Source organism: Dysidea avara, chromosome 8 (genome assembly GCF_963678975.1).
Source record: "Dysidea avara chromosome 8, odDysAvar1.4, whole genome shotgun sequence".
Lineage (NCBI taxonomy): Eukaryota > Metazoa > Porifera > Demospongiae > Dictyoceratida > Dysideidae > Dysidea > Dysidea avara.
In genome coordinates this window covers 12818174-12841848 of record NC_089279.1, presented here as the reverse complement: position 1 = coordinate 12841848, position 23675 = coordinate 12818174, and the positions used below count along the sequence as shown (strand labels likewise).

The window sequence follows — 23675 nt, the reverse complement described above, 5'->3', positions numbered from 1 at the left end:
CACACACACATTAAACGTTATTCATGGAAATACAGTTGATGCTGCATCACTTTTTACACAACTCAGGCTCGCCCCATCATGCTTTTAACATTTGTCTAGTAAATACATTTTATATCATAGCTGCAAGTACAAGTAGGATGGTGTTCAAACCTCAATATTTGTCTAAGGTATACACCCAGTGGCCTGTGGTCACCCACAAACCATCAACAAACACTTAATGAAATTCCACTGTCTTTGTAAGGCTGCTCATCAGCATTCTGAGTTATCCAGACACTATGTCTGGACAACAATTAAATTATGCAATATTGACCAAAATTGTCTGGTTGTCAGACATTTCGAACACTGCAAGGGAATCTATGGTACCGTATGGAGGGAAACTTTGTCGCCATTAGAATTTGGCGAATGACCATGAATTCGCCAAATTTTCCCCATCCAAATATTTTGCTGATGAAGAAAATAGCAAACCAAGCCCCGAACTGATCAATTTTTCTGCTCGACCAAGGGCTACTGGGCCAAGCATCACGCTAGAGCCAAGCCTGCCTCGACTACCTTACTAGACACTAGCTAGCTAGCTACTGTACACGTGGTGGTGTCCTCACTGAACCTCACCTTGAAATGGGCGTGACAAGTAGTGAGTCCTACCGTATTATGTACGATATTCACTATTCCAGAGGGTGTAGATCTACTGTCTATTATAAAATATTACCTTTTAGATGATAGCTGACTCCAGGCGCTGAAGAGGCGTGGTACTCCGAGCTCTCGCTTCAGACACAGCAATTAGTAATTTAACTAATTAAACAGGGCGTGCGCTTTGCTAACAATTCGCCTAATTTTATTTCGCCAACAGTGCTTGATTCGTCAAATTTTTCCTCCTCCAAAGTTTCCCTCCATACGGTAGCTACTTTTTGTAACAATACAGTACACATCAACATTTCTTGATTGCTGCTGCTATTAGGTGTCACCATGGTCAACTCCTTCCATTTGGCTTCGTCATATCTGGCCTTCATCATTACCTGCTCCAGGTTACCATCACAGCATCACTATCCACACCCTTGGATGCTCTGGATACAAACTGATTCACTAATGCTGTCTGGCCCATATCGAGACATATTCTCAGTTACCTGGCAAGTTTGGAATAGCAAAGATCTTGGTTGTTTTTCCATATTCATCAATAGTCTCCTTAGGCCCTTGTCTCCAGTTATGAAATTACTGACTCTGGATCTGAGCCCTTGACAAATTGCTCAATCAACAAGCTGTAGTTGGGCCAATTGATAAAATCACTTCATGGTCACCTTTTAATGAAGACCACCTCTACATGGTAATATTTTGATAGGTTCCAAACATCCTGTATTTTGGTCCACAGGCACTTAACTCAAGTCATCTGGCCATTATCACTCATACAAAAGTCAGACACACTATGAGCAGAGGAGGGTGGACATGCGCACGTGAGTGCATACATTTGTATTAATAGTATGACTAAGCCTTCAGCGAAGTTTAAATAAGCGCTATTCAAAAGTGTACTTGACGTTTAGCATATTTAGCCAGTCTGCCCCACTCTTCCCCGCTATTCCCGGCACGTAAATCGCTCTTGAATTTATAGAGGATCACGTGTGCAGTAAGTTTGTTGGTGGAATCAATGTGTTGCAGTCTAGAGACACCTTCTAAGCTTGTATTCGAGCCCAAAAATTGTCTTATGATATACAATAAGCCTCCTATGCTCGCTCCCATGGAATTAAAGAAAGGAAAGTGGATGCTGCTAGCATGTCCTCATGGAGAATCAAGCAGGAAATAAGACACCTTTGTACTCATTTTCTTCCGTTTGTCACAAGAAGCACAAGATAAATTAGTGTGGCTGTTGCTAAACAGTTTTAATCACTTCATTTTAGTCTTGGTATTAGAAATATTCAATTAACGTTAATATTTTTCAGTAGTGCTTATATCGTGTCCACCCTCCTCTGCACTATGAGCTAATATGAGCTAGAATTTACATTACTAGTACATACCTTTAATAGCTGTGGAATTCAGTGCAAGGATTGTTGTTATCAGGTATACTTGACTGTACTATTAGAGTACTAGCATTGGTACCTGCCCTACATGCAGGACCATTTCACATTCCACATTAACCACAATAGCATGAATCGATGCTTTAGGAATGAAACATTAAAGATCATACTGAGTAGCATGCATGGTGATATCATGAACCGTATTTCACCATCATGCAAGCCTAACAGTTACACAAGTAAATTATGTGGTGCTCTTCTATCATGCAGGCACTGTAATAACATGGTCAACAGTGTTTAAAGCAACTGTAGCTATACTGCAGGTAACTGAAAGTTTGAGCAAAATTAACTTAATACACAGGTGCACCTAATTGGCCTGCCCATATACGTATCATATGTGCTACTGTATACTTTTCCAACAGTTCATATGTGGTGTAGCAGTACCTGTATGCTATGAACTTATATGAGAAAAATAAGTTAGAAAAAGTATGTCCTAAAAGGTATATAAAAAAGAAGTTTTGTTACTGGCAGGATTTAAACCCACACCCTACACAGCAGTAACCGCAACAACTTCAGGGAGGTGCTTTACCAGCTGAGTTGTTTATCATGTGGTTAGCAATGGAATTCAGCTGAAGTTTTCTCTACAATATGGCCTTCAACGTGCTGTAGCAGATGAAGGAATGCACGTAGAAGCTTGCAATAAACTTTGCAACGTAGGCAGATGGTGAGCATTTTATTTTGCATGTGAATCGTGTCGATACGTGCATGGATTGCCGAGTAATTGTTGTCAATAGCTGACATATGAAAGTGTGTCACGAAAAAGTAGCACTGAGAAGAAAAAAGGTTGTCATGGACTGGAATCAAATCCTGGACCTTTGGGTTAACAGTTGTATACGCTAGTGCTTTGGTTGTTTGTTTGTGGTTTTGACAGGAATGTAGCCAAAGTTTTCCTCTACATCAATGCCTTCAATGCTTTGTAGAGAACGAACGAAAGCACGTAGCGACTTGTAACAACAAATCTGTAGTTCCTAGATGATGAACACTTAATTTCGTTGAAGTCCTGCGTCGATATGTGCTTTGATTGTCGAGTTAGTGGTGTTACGAGGAAAGAATGCAGACAGACAGACAACTTTTCAGCTTTATATATATAGATTTATGTGACTACTTTATTAGAGTATCTAATCTTGGGTAACCCGCCCACATACAATAATAATGGAGCAAAAAAAAAACCATCTTACAACAAAGTCTTCTGTGCAGATTAAGCTTTCTGGCCTATACTAAGTTAATAAGAACAGATTTATTACCAACAAGCAGCTCACACCAGAAAACCTAACTCTGAGCATGATCTTGTATGGCTTTACATGTGTAATGGTATTTTGGCAAGAAGGGGCTGTTTCCATCTGAAAACAAAATCAAAAATAGGTCATGAACACGCACAATGATCCATTTAGCAAGCCTTGCAGCCAGGATTCTCATTGTAAACTTCGTTATGCCTGTGAAAGAATATGAATGATAATATGGCAAATTTCAGTTTTGTCTGAAATACATGTACTGTTTCCTTTTCACTTTATACTGGACCTATACTCATTGCAAAGAACCACCAGAGAGTTGTTTTGAGTTGAAGGATGCTTTTCAAGGGTGGTTTTTAGGTGTGTGTTCTATTAGGATTTTTACTAAAAAACATAGATGATCCCTATTATGGACCCACTATCGTGATTCATGGTATTTAACAAGTTAACAACAGTCTCTACTTGATAAACTGGATGGTTGCCTCACTGAAGTGCTGCGCTTCTGTTATAAAAGTTTATATCAAATAGTGACCACTCCTGAAGAGTATCCACATTGATTTTTATATTAGGCTGTTAGTAGCCACGACGTTTGATTAACCAAGTAATAATACAATGTATTGAAATAGCTTCTAACATGATACACTGCAGGAGTACAACAATTTTCCCAATAAAAGTTCTATGCTACATGTGCATTTTTGTCAAGTGTAGCAGAGATGAATAAATAGTACATAAATCAGTAGCAACTCCCTAATGGTCATAAACACTCTTTTTACTTTACATGCTACTGTGTTTCTTGAATAATGCCTCTCCTTCATTTGCTTGTTTCATGATGTCACTACTGATCCATGTACCTCTCCACTGGCTGACCAAATTACCAACAATTGTACCAACAACCACACCTGCTAAGGCTAAGTCTGCAATTGGTGTATTCTCTAGTAAAAGATACCCTACAGTGCAAGTTACTAATAGACCAACAAGGGCACTGATTCCAGTGTACTGCATACCTTTGTAGTTCTGCCTAGCCATTGTATGTTTTTCTATTTCTTGCTTGATTTCATGTAGGTATGTAGTGAGTTCATCAAGTGAGTGTTCATCTTTGTTCAGGACTGCTAACAAGTTTTTTCTATGATTATATGGAGGGTACAAGCTTGTTGTAAATCAAGTGAAGATAAAGAAAATGTTGTTTCCCTTTTTTGTGCAATGACTTGTAGTTGTTCAATCAGTTGTTCTATTACGTTAGTGTTTATTCCATCTATTGTTGATTGCTCGTTTAAAACTGTTTTTAGTTTGTCTAACTTTGACTTTACTACAGCTAGTTCATACTCGGCTACCTCTGTGTTAGCTTCTTTCTGATTTAAAAATTCTGTTAGAGTTGTACAGTAGCACAGAGTGTTTTCTATTGCAGCTGTTGTCATTGATTGAAGTCGCTGTTCTGGTCCTTGTTGTGTTGACATTTTGTGAACTGCTGCTACTGTATTTCCGTGTCCTGGTAAAGAAATATAGGAAATACCTTTTAGTATAAAAGTGCTTGTTAGTTAATTAGAATGAATAACATTTGACAGTTTGCCTGCAGTTATACCAGAGGAGGTACGACACACTCATGTGAGCTCATAGAATTTGTACAGAGCAATTAAAAATCAAATTTAGGAGGGTTTCATTGAAAACTAGGTGCCAACTGAAAATTAATGGTGCAGTGTACCCCAGTGGTTTGATATTATTAATATATAGGGTGATTGAAATTGTCATCATGTGATGAAGAACTTACTGCACGAAATGGAGGGAAAGCACCAACAATGGAACCCTTCACTGGAAATTGTATTCAAGGTCTCCATAATCTCATAATTTAGGATATCAGTTTAGAAGTCAAAATATGCAATTACAGGTACCATGAATTCTTTTTGAAATTTTGAATGCCTATCGATACTTTTTGAGAAGCCCATGAAACCAATCTAGCAGTGTGAAAAGTTTTAAATGAAGGTGAAGCCCTTCATATTTAATGTTTTTATGTAGCTACAGTGTAGTTTGAGGCAGGTGGAACACTACAATTTGTTGTAGTAACACAAGTAAGCCAGCCCGTACATCGCTCAGCTCCGGCTGTCACTACCATGTTTTTCCGCCGCCAAATACAGCAAAAGCTGTAGGTTCTATTGGCATTTCTGGGGCATAGTGATACTGTATATTAAATTTATTAGGTCCTGTAGAAGCGTTTTTGGCATGTTTCTTCCCAGTGACTCAGATACAAGCCTTCAAAGAGCTTGTTTCACTCGAAAAAAACTACTAAAAGTTCAATAAAACGTCTATACTACCAGTAACTTAAAAAATCGCTTCCACAGGACCTAGATATTTTAGTTTTCAGTCACTTGTGTTGAAATTATAAGGATTCAGCAATCTGTTAGTCTGGTTTTTGGCGGCGCGTTTTTATAAAACATCACTCTATTGTGGACCACACACCCAAGAACAGTCGTTGTTCTGTAATAAAAACAAACAAGCACAATTAGTTGTATTGCTAACACAACACAGTTGTTGAAATTATTTATCCCTGCTTGGTTTAAAGCAGGTTTTGTAATTTGTTCCGCCCACGCATTTTAAACTATTCCGTAACCTTAACGTATGTCGTACTTCTTCTGCAGTTATACAATATAATATGGAGAATTTGTGATGAGCTGAGACTAAAGGCTGTGTTGGTATAGATGGTTTGTGCCTTGCAACACTAATGTGCTCTTGGTTCAATATAAGGACTTGGCTACACCTGTAATTTTCCAGCCTTTGCATGAAATCTTAAGTCTGTCTAAAATTATTAGAATACACTAATATTTCTGTTTAATGGACATGATAGGAAATGGGAATTTACGTACTTCCCACAAGAAGATGTATATGCATGCTAGATGTTGGGCCAATGATACACAGGTTAACTGGTTCTAACTATAGCAAAAACCAACTGAAAAATATAGCAAGTAACTTAACCTACATGTAAAATCTAAAATGATGCATGCTCATGACCAAGAATTAATACAGTATTAGTAACTCTATGATATGACTTATCCCTAATCCACTTGTACTCATAATATCACCTCGCACTACTAATGAAGTCATTCCTTAGTATTTATATGTTATCAACACTCCCTATAAACCACATTTCTTTGTAGCCCAATCCTACACAACTTCCTGTGAAGTACACATTCCATTCTTTCCCTCGTATTTGTTGTAGATTTAGTGCCAAGGCATTAAATCTTTCCTACATTTAGTGTAGGAGAGATTTAGTGCAACAAGCACTATATCTTTCCTACAATAGTGTATTAATGCTTGTAGCACTAAATGATTAAGATATATAGAAAATTGCCACTAAATCTTTCCTCAATTAATGTAGGCGAATTTTTCATTTAGTGACATTTTATCCTAGCCCCAGTACAAGTCAAAGTGAAGTGTACCCTAACCCTATATAAAAATATCCTGATTATACTGGTAATTTGTCAGCATCACTGCTGTGTACTGGTTGATTTATGGAGTAGTTGTGGTTTATACCATTATCACACCCGTTAAACCACATTTCTGGTGCTCTAATTTGTAGCCATAAAAGATGTGACCTTATCATGTGTGGCCTAGTCAACCCTGCACAACTTTCCTTCAAAGGATCAACCGCGTTTGTAAAAAATTTTAACAGCAGGCACTGATCACAACTTGAATTAAATTTTTTCTTATACTTGTTTGTTTACTTTTTGTAATATAATAATGATTTGTGAACCAGAGCATACCACATCAAATAAAAAGATGAGGCTAGACATACCATAAACTAATTTGTGTCTAAACATGTCCATTATTTGTTTTCACCTTTTGTTGTACTGTAACCCCCCACCCCAGCCTACGTAGTAGAGGTAGTATGGCTCATTATTACATGAATTTATGCTAGTGTAAGTATTACTGATGGTATTGCCATCGTGGGCCCATCACCAGGTAGCTCTTATTTTTGTACAGTCCTAATGGGCTACTGTTAAACTGGACACTATATACAGGTTATCAGGAATACACGCACAATAATGATTATAGTGCTGCAAACTGATTTTGTTTGAAGTAATTTCTAACACAACAGTACACTGAGTACAAGTTTTGTATAGAGCTGGTGATTAAAATTTCCTGTGTTTCAGTTCTTGCTCTCCTTCCTACTTTCCTTCTTAATGCTACTGGTTATCCACCAACCTCTGCAACGGCCAATGCCAGCACCTAATATGGCACCAGCAGCTACACTTACTGCGATTGTTCCCATGATTGCTGGAACGTGTTTGTCTTTTCGCAAAAGATGTACTAGACCACAAAATACTGGTATAGTAGTGGCACCAACCACAGCACCTACTTTAGCATTGTAGATTAAAATTGCTGCTTTTTCTTGTTCTATTGTTCTGTTGATTTCATTTAAGTATGTAGTGAGCTCATCAAGTGAGTTGTCATGTCTGTCTAGGATTTTTAGTAACTTGTTACGTGTTTCTATTAATCTTTCCATAACTCCCTGGAGGGAGTAAGATTGTTGTAAATTAAGTAAAGAAGATATGTTATTCCTTTTTTGTGCAATAGCTTGCAGTTGCTCAATCAGTGGCTCTATTACGTTTAGTTTAATTCCATTTGTTGTTGATTGGTTACGTAAAGTCGTTCTCAATTCATCTAAGTTGGACTTAATTTCAGATAAATGAAACTCAGGTACGTCTGTATCAGTTTCTTTCTTCTGTTCTAACCATTGTATAAGAGTTGTACAGTAGTGTAGAACAATATCTATTGCAGATGTTGTCATTGATAAAAGTCGCTGCATTGGTTCTCCAGTTGCTGCTAGTATATCTCTATTCTGGTAAAATAGCAGTACAAAAAGTAATTAGACATCACAACATCTGGCAGTCCAAATATATGTACATACGTATATATCCTAGCTCTAAAATGTATGGAGGCCTGTATTAAGGCTTAAAAGCTGCAAAACTGCTTAAATTGTACTATTTGTTATTTTCATGTTGGTATCGTCACTTTGTTGGGACAAGCTACGTGGTGATGAAGAATGATGTGATTTAGTTACAGTGTTTAATAGTAACTTTGTGTTCAATGTTTAAGTACTCCTTTCACCTTGGAAATCATTCTCTCCGCTTCCACTATAATAGTGAATAGAATTTTCAGTTGTACTAAGGCTGTTTACATAAAGCAATGTGTATATAGTAATCATGACATATGATAATCTCCATATTCACTGGCTTTGACTCAACAAGTAGCTTATCCAATTTTGGCACCTAAAAGGTTAAATACGTATGTTGCTTAGTAACCCGTAACTTGCATGCATTTATCCCTTACACCTGCACAGGCCAGAAACTGGTCCAAATACATGTGCCTTACAGAAAGTGCTGTACTCTTGAAGCATCCATCCTATGGCTACACAATTTACATCATTCTACTTGTGATGTAACAAGGATTAAAATGATAAAGGTTTTTCTAATGCTAAACAATGAGGCCAAAACTAGCCGTGAAAATAACTTTTTGGCAAGGAAACATGCAAACCCTTTACATATCTCCATATTTTGATGGTGGTTGTTCCTATCAACTTGCAACAAGTTCCATTCGTTTTTTTCTATCAGGCCATATTTGACTCACACGAGTAAACCCACAATCGGAATTAAAGACGTGGCAAGAATTTTGAAACACAGAGGCGCGACTTGTTATTGTTCATTGCTTTACAACAAGTAAGCCACTGTAGTTACAGTGTTTATTTAACCTCCAAGTATCCGAGTGAACAGACTTTTGATCATTACATAGTTTTAGGCTATAAGAATTAAGTTGTCCCATCTACTGTTGCCATGCATGCCCATATTGTGTAAACAAACATTCCCCAAAAGTTCTTTGGTTTAAGGGTTAAAGCTTTCAGCTGGATGTTGCCAAACAACCAAAGTGACCGACCACCTATGTGGAAAAGTCTGTTCTAGTTTGTAAAGGATAAGTATGGATATAGGAAAGAGTGTATGTACAGGCAGATATGTGCTCCTGATTTATCTATGTATGGATTTCTTTTTTGAATTCAAGTAGTTTGTTTTTAGCTAATTTAACAACCTTTGAAAATTTTCCAGTAAATCTTTCTGAAAATAAAAAGAGTACACTACAATTTAGTGGACAAGAAATCACATGTACGTATTACAAAAATATAACCATGAAAAATGAAAATCAACATTTACATACATCCTCGAAATGGATGCATTTACTTAAATTCAAACTAATGTTGTGCTTTAATTGAAGTAAGATACACATGGCATAAGCTTTGGAAACTTGAACCTTAGTAATCTCAACTCAGCAGTGATACACTTAGAAAGTAGGTATCCTAACTAATACATGACTTACCACAAGTCCACTCATACTCACGATATTGCCAGCACTGCTTATGAACTACGTGTGCTGTTGATTCTAATGATTGTGGTTATACTATTGGCACTCCCCTTAAACCACATTTCTGGCGCTGTACTTTATAACCATAAGCTGTATTTTGTAACCATAAAAGGACACAACACCTTACCGGATCAACCAATTATCCTGCACTACTTCCTGTGAAGTTATTAAAGGATCAGTGTTCACTCTGCTGGTGCTGTCTCCAAATGTAATACTCAAACTATCATAGTTTTGTTATAAAACTAAAAGACCTATAGTGTCAGGTTCTGGGTGTGTGGCTTTGTAAAGTATATTTATTTTTATTACGGGTGTCTTTATACCTTTCATTTACACATCAACTACAAACATGCTAGTGCCATACATGGGTACATGTCTTGAGGAGAACCTTTTTTTGAAAATGTACTAGTGATCGTTAAGAGATGTTTTTTTGCAGAAAGTAAATTTCAAAGTAGTTTAATGTAGAGAGTGTAGATCTAGTGTCTCCAATCTTTGCTAGAGCTACTAAGCTTATGTCTTGTTACAGATCCACATGTAGCCAATGAGAGTGGTTTAAATGATGTTCCAACAGAGATCCTACACGTTCTGCTACTCTACTTGCTGCAGAAAACTCCTGAAGAGACAGGAATATCCTCTGAGAGTCTGACTACCTTCCTGGATGCTATTAGAAGAGGTAAATATTGTATGTTTAACACCTAGACATGACGCATGCATGCACTACACACACACACACACACACACACACACACACACACACACACACACACACACACACACACACACACACACACACACACACACACACACACACACACACACACACGCACACACACACACACACAAAGTATACTGTTAACTTTTCCTCTTGTTAGATTTTCCAAGAGAACGTGTACCTGTCGTTCTTGCTCCATTGTTATATCAAAATCAACTGGACATCACTGAGGAACGACAAGTCATGGTACCCCAAACTTCTCCTGAAGTAAGTTCCACATCAATAGTAGATACTGTAGTACAATGTATACTGTAACTACTGTGTTCCTATACATACTTAAAGTTATATAAGAAGTTATGTTTTTGTTTGATAGCAGATTTCAGTGGAACTCAGTGACATCATTAAAGAGTTAGGCTATACAGCAACAGCAACGTATGACCATTGTGTTACTGTATGAGGTGTCCATAATACTGTGTGTATTGTCCTCATGTAGACAAGAGAGTATCGAGGAACTACTGGCTAACTTGGGTGTCGTAGGATTGACTGCTAGCCATGTGGCTAAAATACTTGGTATGTGAATTGCACTGCCACATTATGATAATATCCCTTAAGTAATTTTTTCCCATACCCTTTGTACACATTCAGAAGGTTTTGCCTTCAAAACTTCCCAAGTATCATTACTGGTTCTTTATCACTGGCAAATGTCTCTTTGCGCTCCAGTGTTTACTGAGTCAGGAAATTTGTTTGTATGTAGTAGCAGTACTTTGAAATGTGGTTGTTTACTGGATAGTTGGTGGTTTTTGTGTAATAACCAATTAAATTTCCTGGAAGGTCACTGGGTTTTATTCTTATGTAATTCCAAGAAATAGACACTCACACAACCACAGTACACAAGCAATGTATTGCAGAACTACAAACACTCATATACCTTTTGTAGAGAAGGTGGTCACATCTCTTGAACTCAAAGACAAGTTCAAAACTTCACATGCCAGTACTATGTACATCATAGAATATTTCAGAATATTACAGTGGATTTTTGTAATCTTATTGTTTGTCATACACATGTGTTGACTTTTAAACTGCTGCAACCAGTTAATATGTGTGATGTTATTTACAGCGAGATTACAAAAATCTACTGTACACTAGGCCACACAAATTTTTTCATCCTGCATGAGGATGGATTTTTATTTTATTTTTTATTAGCCGCCAGTGTATACATGCAAAATGACATTTTTAATAAACAGTGATCTTATTACAGGAATGATGGCTGCCACCCATACTGGACTATCAGAGAGTTTCCCTCTACAGGTCAACAAGATAAGTTTTAGCCATCATTTAAAGAACTCTTTTCTCCCTTCAGGTCACATCTAATGCTGAAATACTGCAAGAACCAGCAGTGAAACCTACCACTTGGAATGTGAAGAACTTTGTACTGGCTGTGAAGAAGAAGGTACGTATGGATAATTGGCAAAGTTTTTCTACAGAACAGTTTTATGCAACATACATAACTCAGACAGTTGTTCCATTTAACATAACCACCATATATAGTCATGTACATAGTAACACATGACCAAAGTAGGCCACTAGTAGTTGACAGGTATACATGACCTCTCATGTTTCATTGCTTTTTTTTGTCTGGCTCCATAATGCCCGGACATTTTTACACCTTTTAACCTGCTCCTGGCAGTAATTTGTGGGAGTTGAACTCTCCACTCCCTGTAGTTTGGTCAGTAGTCTGCAGGGCTGTCTTCTTAATGCCCCTGTCTGGGGATTGGCTGTGCAGTCCATGCAGTGTTTTGTAGGTCTGTGTAGGCTCTGTAGCTTTAGCTGCTTTTTTCTGTTATAAATAGTTTTTACTTCTATCATCACTACTCAAGTACCATATTTCTTGTTTGTTTAATTTTTTGTAACATAATTTATGACTGGTTAACGAACGCATACCATATTGGCATGCTATAAAAGTCAATTGAGCTGCTTCACGTGTGTCCTAACTATCAATTACTCTTGAAAGTGCTAGTATTACACTTCGTTTCCAGCTTTGTTCAACCTGTTATACAGCATTACAAATGAAGAACAGTGGTGAGAAATGACTCTACAATCAATTTAATCACTATAGATATGGAAATTGCACTTGCTTAGATTATCAATACCATTTTGCAGCCTTATAAATGAAGAACAGTATGAGTAGTACATCTGCAGTCAATCCGGTCACTATGGAAATAGTGCTTGTGACAGCCAGTTGCACTGAAGCCATCACGACTCAACAACACCTACTGTACGTGGTAGTTGAGAAGAAATTCCCTAACCTCTGTGATTTAGTACTACCATACTATACATGTACCGTATTGTCTCGAATTACAGCCCGAACGTTTATTTCTTTCAAGCAACTTTTACCCTGGTTACTTAACGAGACTGGAAACTATATGAGACCGGCGTTTATATACCTGATCAGCATTCATGAATCAACTTCATACCTTAGTGTTGTACACTTGTACTCTCCTGGACTCTCCTTGATGTTTCCCTCTGCATATTTTACAGATTCAGGAACTCTATAAAACTTCATCGTTTATAACACCACCTCGAATTGTTAAAAATAATGATTGCACTAGAAGACGTTTTCTATTTGAGACCCGCATTAAATTTAAATTTTTTTACCAGGTTTTCTTTTATGACAGAAAGCTATAATGTGTGGTGATGGGAAATTGAAATTTGAAATTAACAATTTTTAGTGTTAGTTATGATTTTGCTGTATACAGTGGAACCTCCAGCATCTGAAATTTTATGATAAACTGTTTTTTACTGTTTTAAATAGGTTGTCCTTTTTCAGAGGTAAAATTGCAGGTGTATAGTGACCTCAGTAGCTGTCCTTTATAAGGAGGTTAATCTTTACAAGGAAGCTATGAGAGGTTCCACTGTATCAGTGTCATATAGCAGGACTCTCTTCCACCCTCACATCTCTATGAAAGTCAAATTAAGGGAAAATTAAGACACAGTGGTTTTGTGTGTATATATATATTTTTAGATGGGAACCTTACTGAGATAAGTGGATACACTGGGAACTGCTTGTACTTATGTAGGTTAAGGACTATGGCATACTGTACACTTTGGTAGAGTTGGTAGATCTTGTCTGTATGTGCATATATCACCATACATGTTTAATGTCCCTACTAACTATTCATCTACAGGTTCCCGCACTGAGTATGAGAGATGTGATACTAGCTATGGACTATCCAGAGTTCTTCCTACATGATGTTGAAGGGCTGAAAATCATCCTCAGTGCCTACCATAATGCTGTCAATGTGGTAAGTGTGCCTTACTACCTTACTATACAGTGTAGTGACTGTTGTGTGTGTAGGGAGCTCCGTTCCCTGTGGATGCTCTTTATACTGAATGGAAAAACCCTATGGGACAGGTACAGTGTGTATGTGTGTATGTACGTACTTCATGTTTTACTGGTTTGTCTTGTTGATAGTTGTCATGGATACGTCAAGGCCTCCACTGCCAAGAATTCAGTTTCACCCAGTTCCCTGGTAGCCGTAAGATAGAACTGGGATCATTTATGTCTCATCCTGATGAGGAGTCCAAGTACATTTCTACCTGGTCAGTATAGTAAGGTATAGTGGTCTGTTGCTATGGTGATTGTTAGGATGTCACTGGATCTGGTGGAAACACTACTCAATATTGCTGAGACTGGCAATTTTGATGAGGTGCTTCAACTGTTTAGTGGTCCACTGAAACAATGTCCTGAAATATTGTTCTTTGGATTGTTACAAGCTAAGGTTAGTAAAACTGTGTGTTGTGTGTGATCATGTGTTATTCATACTCTTTTCTCTTCATTCAGCCCAATGGCTCAACAATGCAGAAGGAGCTGTTATCATGGTTAATGCCATTCTTCATCACCAATCATCCTGCCTCATCCAACATACTAGCCTATGCTTGGCGTAGTCATGTAAGTTGTATGTAATGGATTTTTTTATTTATTTAAGGTATGAGAGAATTTGAACTAAAGTTGAGATTTATCCATGGTTTTGAATGCATATGTAAATTCTGTGTAGTTCATTTCAGCTGCTTTTTCTAGCAGTTAGAATAACAATTCAGGTTTGTATATCTACAGTATTGTTCTCAATGATTCCAGTCAAGTAGGCCAAACTTTGTTTTTGCATTAGTATACTCTGAAAGTACAGGCCTGTTGTTTCACCGCTGCTCCTTCTTCACAACCTTAATTATTGTGTACATCTCTACACACATCATATCACATATCTATTCCCCACTAGTACCTGGAGACTCAACAGTTAGTTATGGCTGCCATTGCTGACTGGTACAAGAAGTCAGAAACTCCGATGGAGCAGAGCCAAAAGCTCTCCAAGATTGTGGACATTGCTCATGACTTGAAAGTGAGTAGCACAGATATACAATTAAAACACTGGTAGATTGATGATAAAAGCTTTAAAGTTACGATATATCGGAAGTCATTTAAAATCCAATTTAGCGCATTACAAACTAAAGTTAAACGCATCCTCTACAAACTACAGTTCTAATACACAGACTCTGCATGTTACACACTGATGTTTGATTGAAAGAGCAAGGTATCCTGTACTGACAGCTCAAAATTCAGATTCATGCATTGTATGTACTGCAATATGCCAAAAGGCACATCTCGGGATGAGGTGACGTCAAACAGTGAAAAAATTAAACCCGCAGCTTTAGCTGTTATCTAGTTACGCTTGTCTGAAGGCATCAGGCAGGCAGTTAGTCAGTCAGTAGAAAATTCTATTGAATTAAAAATTTTGTAGCAAACTATTGGAAGCATTTAGGGTTGTACTGTAGGCACTTTTGGGCTTGACCAATACTGCCAAGGCACCAGGATGGTATTGTGAAGCTGGTTGTTAAGTGATATTTTGGCCAGAAAAACCCAAACCTCCATGATCCCTAATATGGTACTATCATACTGTATGATTACCTGGTTGGGAATTAATGCAACAATATGTTGGTCCTGATCAGTAACTTTATTAAAAACTTGGATTGTGTAATTATCGAAAACATTTTTCAAATCCTCAATTTTATTGTCAATTATTTCAATAGCTTGTTAGTAAAATTTTTTGTGTGTAAAGCTTGCAGTGGCAAGAGGAAACAGCAAAGAATTGTGTGTGTTAAACAGCTCAAATACGTTTGATCAATAATGTCGATACCAAAACCCACAAGTCATTTTTATAACTGTTGTTAGAAAATGCTATGCATAGTATGCTTTGATCTTTGGCAGATAATGAGGTCTTTAAAAACCACAAAGAAACCTGCTAGTAGGTTTCTAAAACGGTTAGAAACCTGCTAGCAGGTCTCTAACTAACTTAGTTAGAAACCTGCTAGCAGGTAGACCTCAGCATTGCAAATCTCACTTTTGATCATTGATTTGCTATGCATGCTCTGCAAAGCATATACAGGCTAAGAGCCCATAGACCGACAGAGCTTGACCTACTCCATTCCTTTTATAAGCACATCTACGCCAATTCGATTATGGGAGCTAGACTATAACGTTGTAGGTACGTTTGCTATCATAAGCGGAGAATTCCAGAAATATAGTGGAGTTCTATTTAATGCCCGTCAATGTTTCAAGCCTGTTTAATATGCTTTTACTGTACTTTGAGTGGACTCCCTATTAAAAGAACTAAATAGGTAAGCTTTCTTGTAGAATGTTTATTTGTTTCTTGTAAAAAAAGTTATGTAGGTGTGAAATCGTGTATATACTGGCTTAGTCACAGAAGGCCTAGCACCAGACCAAGTATTATTAACCATTGACAACAATGTTACCACTTACTTTAAACCCTTGGTAGTGCTGGCTTTAACTTTATTGTCACAGTAGCTATCACTCTTTGTTTGATCCACCAGCTAACAGAAGTAGCGATAATGTAGCTAGTTACAAGCTTTAATTCGAAAACACGTTCAATCTTCTCTATTAGTGGCCATGGTCGCATGACTTGTTTTAACACTGTGACTATTTTGAAACGACATGTAACTCAATCCCACAATGGTTCCACCTACATAGCGATATATATATATAATGCCTGCATTTTCTAAGTCGGTTAGGAACCACGCCCTCGGCTCTTCGTGTTTTAGAAACCACGGAGAGCCTCGGTCTAGATTCCTAACCTATACTTAGACAATGGCATGCAGCGTTTCGTTTGATGTGTGGAGGTCTCTTATTTGCGAAGAAACCTGGTATCAGGTGTCTTACTGGTAAGACACCCGACAGTTGTTTACAACCACAATGTGGCCTACAGTAATGCAATTAGCCTTTTGTGGACAATTAGTATTTCGCACATCAGTAAACACCAAGCGATTGCGAGCAGATTATTACAAAGAAATTACACTCAGGTACGCTGTTATCGTGGGTAGCTCAGCGGATTGATAGACCATCGTGGTACAAGCCATTAATTCAGTTTGTGGCCTTCGCCATATTAAAGCACGCTCTGTAGACCATGCAAGACAGCCATGTTGGCACTGGCTATTCCCATTTGCTGCCATTCACACGTATCTATAATGCCTCAAACATACTTTTTATCGACTTTACAAACCTTCAGTTATTCGCGCTTCATGGCTTGTGCGCGAGCTTGCGCGACCTCACATCTTTTGCTCGCTGAAATACCCTAGGTGTTTACAATGGGAACTCTCTATACTAACTCACTGCTTCTACGCCATTGTCTAAAACACTTAGACACTCACAATAGGTGTCTTCGAGGATTTAAAAAACATTGGTGACGTCACCTCAGGTTTTTAAATCCTCGAAGGCACCTATTGCGAGTGTCTAACTATTACTTATAAAATAATGAGAGTGAACACTAGGGAACTATAAACTCATCCTCATGAGATTATGTAGTAATAAGAATTTTTGCTGGGTTTCTATTGTTAAAGAAACCTATGACCAAAAGATATTAGGATGATAATCAGAGTTGGGGGTAACTAATTACTTTTGTAACTAAGTTACGTAACTGATTACTTTTAAAAGTAACTAGTAATATAACTAGTTACTTGCTTTGTAACTAGTAACTTGTAACTAGGAGTAATTGTCTGAAAAGTAACTAAATTACAATAGTAACTAATTACAATAATTACATTGTAACTATAACTAATCATGCTTTAAAAGCAAGAGCACTTCAATTTTTGTGCCATATATGCTACAGCCACATTAAGTAGATAGATTCTGTGTACTGTTCTCTATGATTCAGCTTGAGTAACAGACGTAGCAATAATTAGAACTGACCTGAAATAGCCACAGAATTGTTATTTTAAGTGTACATATGTATTGCATCCCTTAATGATGCATATCTGAGTACAAAAGCTAAAAACAAGTCATAATTTATATACGAAAGTAACTAGTAACTAGAGTACTTAGTTACCTTTTGAAAAGTAACTGTAACTAAGTTACGTGGGATAAAAGTAATGTGTAACTAGTAACTAGTTACTTTTCTAAAGTAACTATCCCAACTCTGAGTATAATAATAGATGAGACAGTTACAAATATTTGTGAAGGGATACACCAAGTATGAAATTTCAAACAGTTAATAGACTAATTTTATTGTAAATTATTAAAAGCAAAGGGAAGGACAATACAAAGATTTTTCACTGTACTTTTTTTCACTAAAGGATGTGCATACGCACACGCACGCACGCACACACACACACACACACACACACACACACACACACACACACACACACACACACACACACACACACACACACACACACACACACACACACACACACACACACTACACATTTAAGTTATATGTTGTACTGTTCTCCCTCTAGTGTTTGATGTTGATGTTGAAGGCTACACAGTTCCCATTTGTCATCGACCTTGCCTGCCTGGCAGCTCGTAGAGACTACCTCAAGCTAGACATGTGGGTGTCTGAGAGGATCAAATCTCATCAGGTACTATACCATAACTGTATGCTGTGCAGGGAAGCCTGTTAATGTGGGCACTTGTATATGAGAATAACTTTGTAGTCTGTACACTTAGTTAAAGTATCATGGTATCCGCTATAGTATGTGGTCCTTAATATCCTTATCTGAATATCATTTGTTGTACAGTTTGATTGTAGTATCTACAGCTCCACTCTCTTACTGTACTGTGTTTTGATATCTTCCTATAGGAGCCATTTGTGGTAGCTTGTATCAACTTCTTAGTGAAGAAGGATCACGATCCTCGACCCAACCTGACCAGGGAGAATATTGTCATCATACTAGCTTGTTTACAACCTTACACTGGGTGAGTGAGATATCTCTTAAAATAGTATCAACTGTGATTGTGTTGGTGTGATGTGAAATTATTTGATAGACTTCATCAGGAATTATTTCACTTGGTTTGCAAATTTTGTAAATTTTTGTGCCTAAAAGTACTTACTGTGTGATAGTTCCACATTGAAACAAACACACAAGACTCTATAAGAAATCATTAATACAGTGGAGAGTTGATTATTGGAATACTTCAACAAAATGTCATAATGACTGTTCTATTAGAGTAGTTTGTATGTTCTGTTAGAGTAATTGAATAAGGTTTTGTATATATAAATAAATGGCTTTTTATTTCATACTTTTCAGTTATGTAGACACTTCTTGCTCCATATTAGTTCTGTACACGTTGAGCTGGATCCTCAAAAACATTTAATAACTCATGAATAACTCATGAATATCCAAATTTGAAGATCCACACACAATCTTCAAATTTGGCTCATTTGTAGTACTGCTTGATCTGTTAAAAATATATATCAAAATCTTTTTGTTCAAATGTCCAACATAATATTCATGGCCAATAATAAAATATCCACCAAACATTTCTTAGAGAATCCATAAAGGTGCAGTGTCCATTACAGCTCTTTCTCGAGCTTGTGATGGACCCAAACTGTACGTGTCTGTTGTTGACACTTTTGCTGTCACCATTAATCATCTGGTTGGCTGCTCTCTTGACAAAAAATCCACTTTTAATTTTCAGCTATTTTCCAAGATCCATCTCAACTTGCACATACTATAGTCATTTCTCCACTGTACCCACAACTGCCTCACTTTGAAACCATTTTGAGTGTACTGATCATGTTACATTTAGAGGACTCATGAACTGCTTAATAAGACCATCACATTATGTAATATGGCAATGAGGTTGTACTGATGTTTATGTGGCTCAATTTCCAATCTCTTCAACTTGAAAGAACGTTGCACTTTAGATTTGCCAAATTATTCTAATGTAATGTATACAGTGAGAACAGTAAAAAAAAAAAAAATACAGTCAGGTTCAACTATTCAGACAATTTCTATAACTAAGATTTGGTTAATTGAGGGTACAAGTTCTTATTCTCATTTAATAGTACTATTCTTGTTATTGTAGAGTATTATCTGCTGGGTGGTCTGGTAAACTACAGGCACTAATAGAGGTGCATGCTCCCATACCGAAACTACAGCCAATGGGAGGACCTGTTAAACCATCAGATGCTGCTGATCCAACTAGTTTTGGCATGATCAATACACCAGTATGTGTAGTGTAGTGTGCGTGCGTGCGTGCGTGCGTGCGTGCGTGCGTGCGTGCGTGCGTGCGTGCGTGCGTGCGTGCATGCGTGTGTGTGTACAGTGTAGTGTGCATGTAGTGTATTGTGTACTGTATGTGGTTTAAGCTATAGAGTTAGTCTTTGATAGTATATTCATGTAATAACAAGTATACACATTGTAGTTATTTACAATCATGTTTCAACACTACCTGCTTTTATGTTCACTCAGCTGTAATTTCTTATTAGTCTGATCAACCTCATGGAGGAGCCTTCACACCACTGGACACAGGTGTTGGTGTTCCCTCCTCATTCACTACAGTACCAGGAGCTATTGGGGAAGGAATGAGCTCAGCCATCGGTACCTCACCAGCCAAGAACTCTTATGGGTTTGGAATGCCAATGCCAATGCAGGCACAAGTGAGTAGTCATTAGTCGTGATATCCAGAACTCAACTAGAAGAACTGATGAATTATTTGTGATATGACTGCATATGTTTGAAATTGTGAAATATGCACCACAAGGAATGTGGCCTTAGGTACACCTTAACCATGTTTTTACCTACTTGACATGGCCACTATAATGAGGTAATGTCTCTAAGAGGTGGCTATTTTTTGCACCCTGTGAATATGGCCACATTGATAATTTATTGGTCATATTTTGTAGGGCTTATTTCCTGGTCCCACTGATAGTGGTCGCTCCTTCATGGCACCCGGTCCTGGTCAGGACACTCCTATTGGTATGATGCCTGGAGCCCCACCCATGGGTCTGCAGAAACCTGCAACTCTACCTATCCGTCAACCAGTCGGCCAACAAAACCTCCCCATTGGGTTTGGCATGACCAAGGAAACTCCAAAAGGTAAAATTCATAGTCAATTGTGTGAATTTTTATCTGGTGTATAAATATAGTAATACATTGTGTGTAAACCTTTGTTTGTTGGTACAGAGGTTACTAGTATATCTTGAAGAGACATTTCACACACTTATTTGTTAGTTAGTAGTTAGTTAGGAATAGTTTGATGTTCTGTATATATCCCTTCTATTAGACTCCTTATCATTTGGTATGGAGATGGATCAACAACAACAACCTCAACAGTCACAACCACAACAACAACAACAGCAACCACAACAGTTGGCCAGTGATGAGACTCACCAGTTCTTTGAGGCTCTCTACAGTGGCTACATGACCGTCGATAAGTTATTGGAGATCTTGAAACAGTTTCGGTCATCTACTATCCAAAAAGAAAAGGTCAGTTGACTTACTGGATTAAGAACACACCATCCAAATACAATACAGATTTTATGCATTGCTGCACTCAAGGGTGAAATAGCAACTCGGCAGTGACTAATTAAGTGTAAAAACCTTACCACTTCCGAGGTCTGCAACATATTTTTGCTCCACTATTAATGAGTTACAAATGTAGCCATATATCCAGTACAGTACAGTCCCTTGAATGTCTAATACTAGACAATATGTAAAGCAGCTCTAGGTGGCAACTAAATTAAAGCTCTTGAAGGCTCAATTCAACTACGCAATTATCAATTTTGTAGCACAAGTGATACAATTACTATACAACTACTAATATTTAGGTACCTGGTTTCAGTGCTCCTAAGACACAAAACAGCTGAAGGTGGAAACGCTTTGTCCATCCTTGAATAAGGCCGAGGGGGCATTAATTAAAAGTAGCGGTACTGGTTCAATTTGTGCTGCACCTGTGTATATTTACTGTATAATAATTCATAGCTGATAGCTCAAGTTCGCTTGAGGGCCTGTTCACAAGTTTCTCAAGAGATACTTGTTGTGACTTTCACCCACATGTGAGTGTAGCATTGCATTAAATCTATACTGTACATTTAGCATTTAAAAGAGGACAGCAATAACCCAGAAGATTTCAAATCTTCACTCTACTTTATTCTTATTGAGCTTTACTGTTGATATTCAGTGTACTATCATCCTTCTCTCTCTCAGGAATTGTTCACTTCAATGGTGCGGAGGATGTTTGAGGAATACAAGTACTTCCCAGGATTTCCTGAGAAAGAGCTTCGTATTACCGGCCAATTATTTGGAGGGATCATTGACCAGGGACTAGTCCCGTATGTACTGATGAGTAGTGCACAATACACACGTGCGTGCACACACACACACACACACTACACACACACAATACAGCGCGCACACACACACACACACACACACACACACACACACACACACACACACACACACACACACACACACACACACACACACACACACACACACACACACACACACACACAATACAGCACACACACACACACACGCACACACACACACACACACACAATACAGCGCACACACACACACACACACACACACACACACACACACACACTACACACTACACATGCTACACAAAATACACTTGTTACACACACTACACATGCTATGTATGCACATGCATACAGAGTATACGTATTTTTGTGTGTCACTGCTACCCCCTCACAGGTACATGATGTTCAAGATAGGGTTGAAGTGTGTACTAGAGGCACTGAAGAAACCTCCTAGTAACAGGATGTTTATGTTTGGTATAGCAGCACTGGACAAGTTCAAGGGAAAGTAAGTCAAATCACAATAGCTGTGTAAAAAGATAATATACTATACATGTTCATGTGTATATAATGGTATATGGAGATATTCAGAGGCTAGTAGGCTGATATTAACCCTTGATGTTACTACTATACAGGTTGAAGGACTGGCCGGAGTATTGTGGGGAGATCACTAATATTCCTCACTTCAGTCAGTTCCCACTACACCTCCAACAGGTACACTACCAGTAGTTATTACTAGTACTAATACTATTGTTGTAGTGTGTTCAATATGGTCAACAGTTACTACTCAATATGGATGGTACTCCGAGTGGAGCCTCATTCAGACCTTTCTCTCAGGTGAGGTAGTGTGTATGTGTATTTATTGTGATTTGGGTAGTATTTGTACTCTTTGATTTTGTCTTACTCTTTAGTGAATCTACAGCTAAAATGGGAAATGTATCACTGCATCCTGAAACAAACAGTTTCATTTACCAAATTGTAATTATTTCCTACCAAAAAGATATACTGTCCAATGAAACCTGCCTTTAGGGCCACGATTTCTATTTTGTTCATGTTCAGTAGATCCCAAACTAGTGCTGAGCGATAATATCGATAGTTCGATACTCGCGATCAAAAAATCATTATCGTGATATGATAATTACAGCTTACTATCGCAATATTGCTGTAAGATTACTAGAAACATTGCTACCAAGTTTATTTAACTGTTTTGTAACTCTTTAGGCTTGCTTATTCGCGAAATGTTTGGTTGCAAGGCTATAACAAGCTGTGTATATTTATCGGCTGCCCACGCAATTAGTCGATCGCTTTGCGAAGGGTCTAGAATTCCACTAAAAATGCTGCTTGAGAAGCTGGCTTAGCTGTTTTATAACTACTTGGCTTGCTTTATCATGGAAAAGTTTGGCTGCAGGCTGTAACAAAAATTATAGAAATATCGGCCGCCCACGCAATTAATTACCTAATTGATGTACTTACAAGAAAATCAAGCAAATAGTAATCAATGATGGTGTTAATTATGCTTAACGTGCATTGAATATTGGAACTTGACTGAAGAACATTCAAAGTGTAATTATCGTGATATTATTGTATCGTGATTAATACTTCAATATCTATCGTGATAGTGAATTTTCTAAGCTCTATCCCAAACACATAA

General features: G+C 37.7%; 1 protein-coding gene and 1 long non-coding RNA gene across 5 annotated transcripts in view; one reads left to right on the top strand and one right to left on the bottom strand.

Moving 5' to 3' along the window:
- Positions 1-23675, top strand: part of LOC136264019 (CCR4-NOT transcription complex subunit 1-like) — a 55574-nt gene that overhangs the window by 12398 nt on the left and 19501 nt on the right. Inside the window, exons 7-28 of one of the 4 annotated variants that reach the window (XM_066058693.1) lie at positions 10215-10361; positions 10561-10667; positions 10777-10832; positions 10894-10970; positions 11659-11708; positions 11761-11850; positions 13586-13702; positions 13756-13812; positions 13873-14000; positions 14047-14179; positions 14242-14349; positions 14675-14794; positions 18207-18329; positions 18551-18666; positions 19780-19921; positions 20183-20353; positions 20600-20792; positions 20980-21182; positions 21903-22027; positions 22422-22532; positions 22660-22738; positions 22784-22861. In XM_066058693.1, the coding sequence (XP_065914765.1) occupies positions 10215-10361; positions 10561-10667; positions 10777-10832; positions 10894-10970; positions 11659-11708; positions 11761-11850; positions 13586-13702; positions 13756-13812; positions 13873-14000; positions 14047-14179; positions 14242-14349; positions 14675-14794; positions 18207-18329; positions 18551-18666; positions 19780-19921; positions 20183-20353; positions 20600-20792; positions 20980-21182; positions 21903-22027; positions 22422-22532; positions 22660-22738; positions 22784-22861 (2531 nt within the window). Of the gene's footprint in view, positions 1-10214; positions 10362-10560; positions 10668-10773; positions 10833-10893; positions 10971-11658; positions 11709-11760; positions 11851-13585; positions 13703-13755; positions 13813-13872; positions 14001-14046; positions 14180-14241; positions 14350-14674; positions 14795-18206; positions 18330-18550; positions 18667-19779; positions 19922-20182; positions 20354-20599; positions 20793-20979; positions 21183-21902; positions 22028-22421; positions 22533-22659; positions 22739-22783; positions 22862-23675 lie in introns of all 4 variants that reach the window. The other 3 variants (XM_066058692.1, XM_066058694.1, XM_066058695.1) reach the window with 3 other exon arrangements.
- LOC136264025 (uncharacterized) lies at positions 7322-9960 on the bottom strand. The gene is made up of 2 exons (XR_010704938.1): positions 9647-9960; positions 7322-8120 (listed from the first exon to the last, which is right to left on the bottom strand). It is a non-coding gene; the product is annotated as an uncharacterized lncRNA (long non-coding RNA).